The sequence below is a fragment of the Amphimedon queenslandica genome, unplaced genomic scaffold (assembly GCF_000090795.2).
Source record: "Amphimedon queenslandica unplaced genomic scaffold, v1.1 AMPQUscaffold_3865_Cont24146, whole genome shotgun sequence".
NCBI classification, from domain to species: domain Eukaryota; kingdom Metazoa; phylum Porifera; class Demospongiae; order Haplosclerida; family Niphatidae; genus Amphimedon; species Amphimedon queenslandica.
In genome coordinates this window covers 173-1454 of record NW_003555813.1, presented here as the reverse complement: position 1 = coordinate 1454, position 1282 = coordinate 173, and the positions used below count along the sequence as shown (strand labels likewise).

Sequence of the window (1282 nt, the reverse complement as noted above, 5' to 3'; positions counted from 1 at the left end):
ATTGGCAATAGTTAGCCAACTACACTTACAGTCTGGTCATAAGAGACTTGCTTTTCAGTGATATACCTCACGGTTTTTTATAAGACTGAACAGTACATGCATGATCTGGGCCAAACTAAATGTGAGAGAAAACAGTTAAGTAACCTAGATGGCCTGGTATTAACATTACTGCATACTTTAGTCCTATAGATATTGTATGCTTTTCTCTTATTTTGCTTAGCTTCAGCAAATGCTCCAATGTGAGTCAATGAGTTGGCAAGAAGATGATGACTAGAGAAGAGAGGGAGGGAAGTAGAGAAAGAGGGATGGAGAGAGAGGGAAAGAGAGAGGGGGAAGGGAAGGAGGAGGCAAAACAAGGAGAAAAGGATAAGATAAGATGTACATGTACATGTATCTTATCATTACTAACATTGTGGCTACAGTAATTGATTGACTTCCATGAAACCTAATGAACAGATACAAGAACAAACATAGCCAGCCTTAATTCTCTTGAATTGTATATACTAGCTCACTTGTTTTGTAATCTAACCAGATATGCCTGACTTTCATCATAATGACCAGCATTACTCAGTAGTAAACAAATGTAAAACTACTCAATGAAATTAAAATAAATAATAACAGTTATGATACAAAATTTACAATACTTTTAAACAATACATGTACATGTGTATGATGAAACGAGAACTTGATAAAACAATACTTACATCATCATTAGACATTTAAGGATGATCCTCACCATGTCTTAACATTATTAGATACCTAACTCTATACAGTAATCTCAACGCCACAACATTCCTCTAAGCCCCACACCAATACTAAGCCAAATGGAACTATATAAAGAAAAAAATCAGTGGTGGGCTTAGTCGTTGAAATTATCATGATCATGGTTTCCCACAGGATATTGACATAATGCTCTCAGTGAATTTTTAAAGTTGTTCGAAATGTTGATAAAATATATCACAATGTATTTTCCCAAAATTTAATCAAACATTGCAAAGGTAAAATTTTTATCAAACTTTGTGATACATATAGAAGTTCTAATACTGTGTAAAAATTTTAAGCAGACTCTAATCAAAATTTGGATTTTTATAAATTTTAAAACTTGCTTTAAAATTGGATCAAAGACATGGTACATGGTATTTGGCCAGAATTTGCCAAGAACAACTTAGGAGAAAATTCTCTGTGTTTATAATTTTCTGATCACATGTCCATATGTTGTACAGAAAGTTGAAGCTCATTCTGATCAAAATCAGATTTTCATTAATTTTAAATTTTGCTAAAA

The 1282-nt window shown here is 32.7% G+C and overlaps 1 protein-coding gene across 1 annotated transcript; it reads right to left on the bottom strand.

Annotated features, from left to right (window-relative positions):
• Positions 1–9: 9 nt before the first annotated feature.
• LOC109592810 (clustered mitochondria protein homolog) lies at positions 10–858 on the bottom strand. Its single transcript, XM_020008165.1, has 5 exons — positions 705–858; positions 513–589; positions 410–445; positions 177–270; positions 10–115 (listed from the first exon to the last, which is right to left on the bottom strand). The coding sequence occupies exons 1-5, from the start codon at positions 717–719 to the stop codon at positions 68–70; spliced, it is 270 nt and encodes an 89-aa protein (XP_019863724.1). The 5' UTR covers positions 720–858; the 3' UTR covers positions 10–67.
• Between the last annotated feature and the right edge of the window lie 424 nt (positions 859–1282).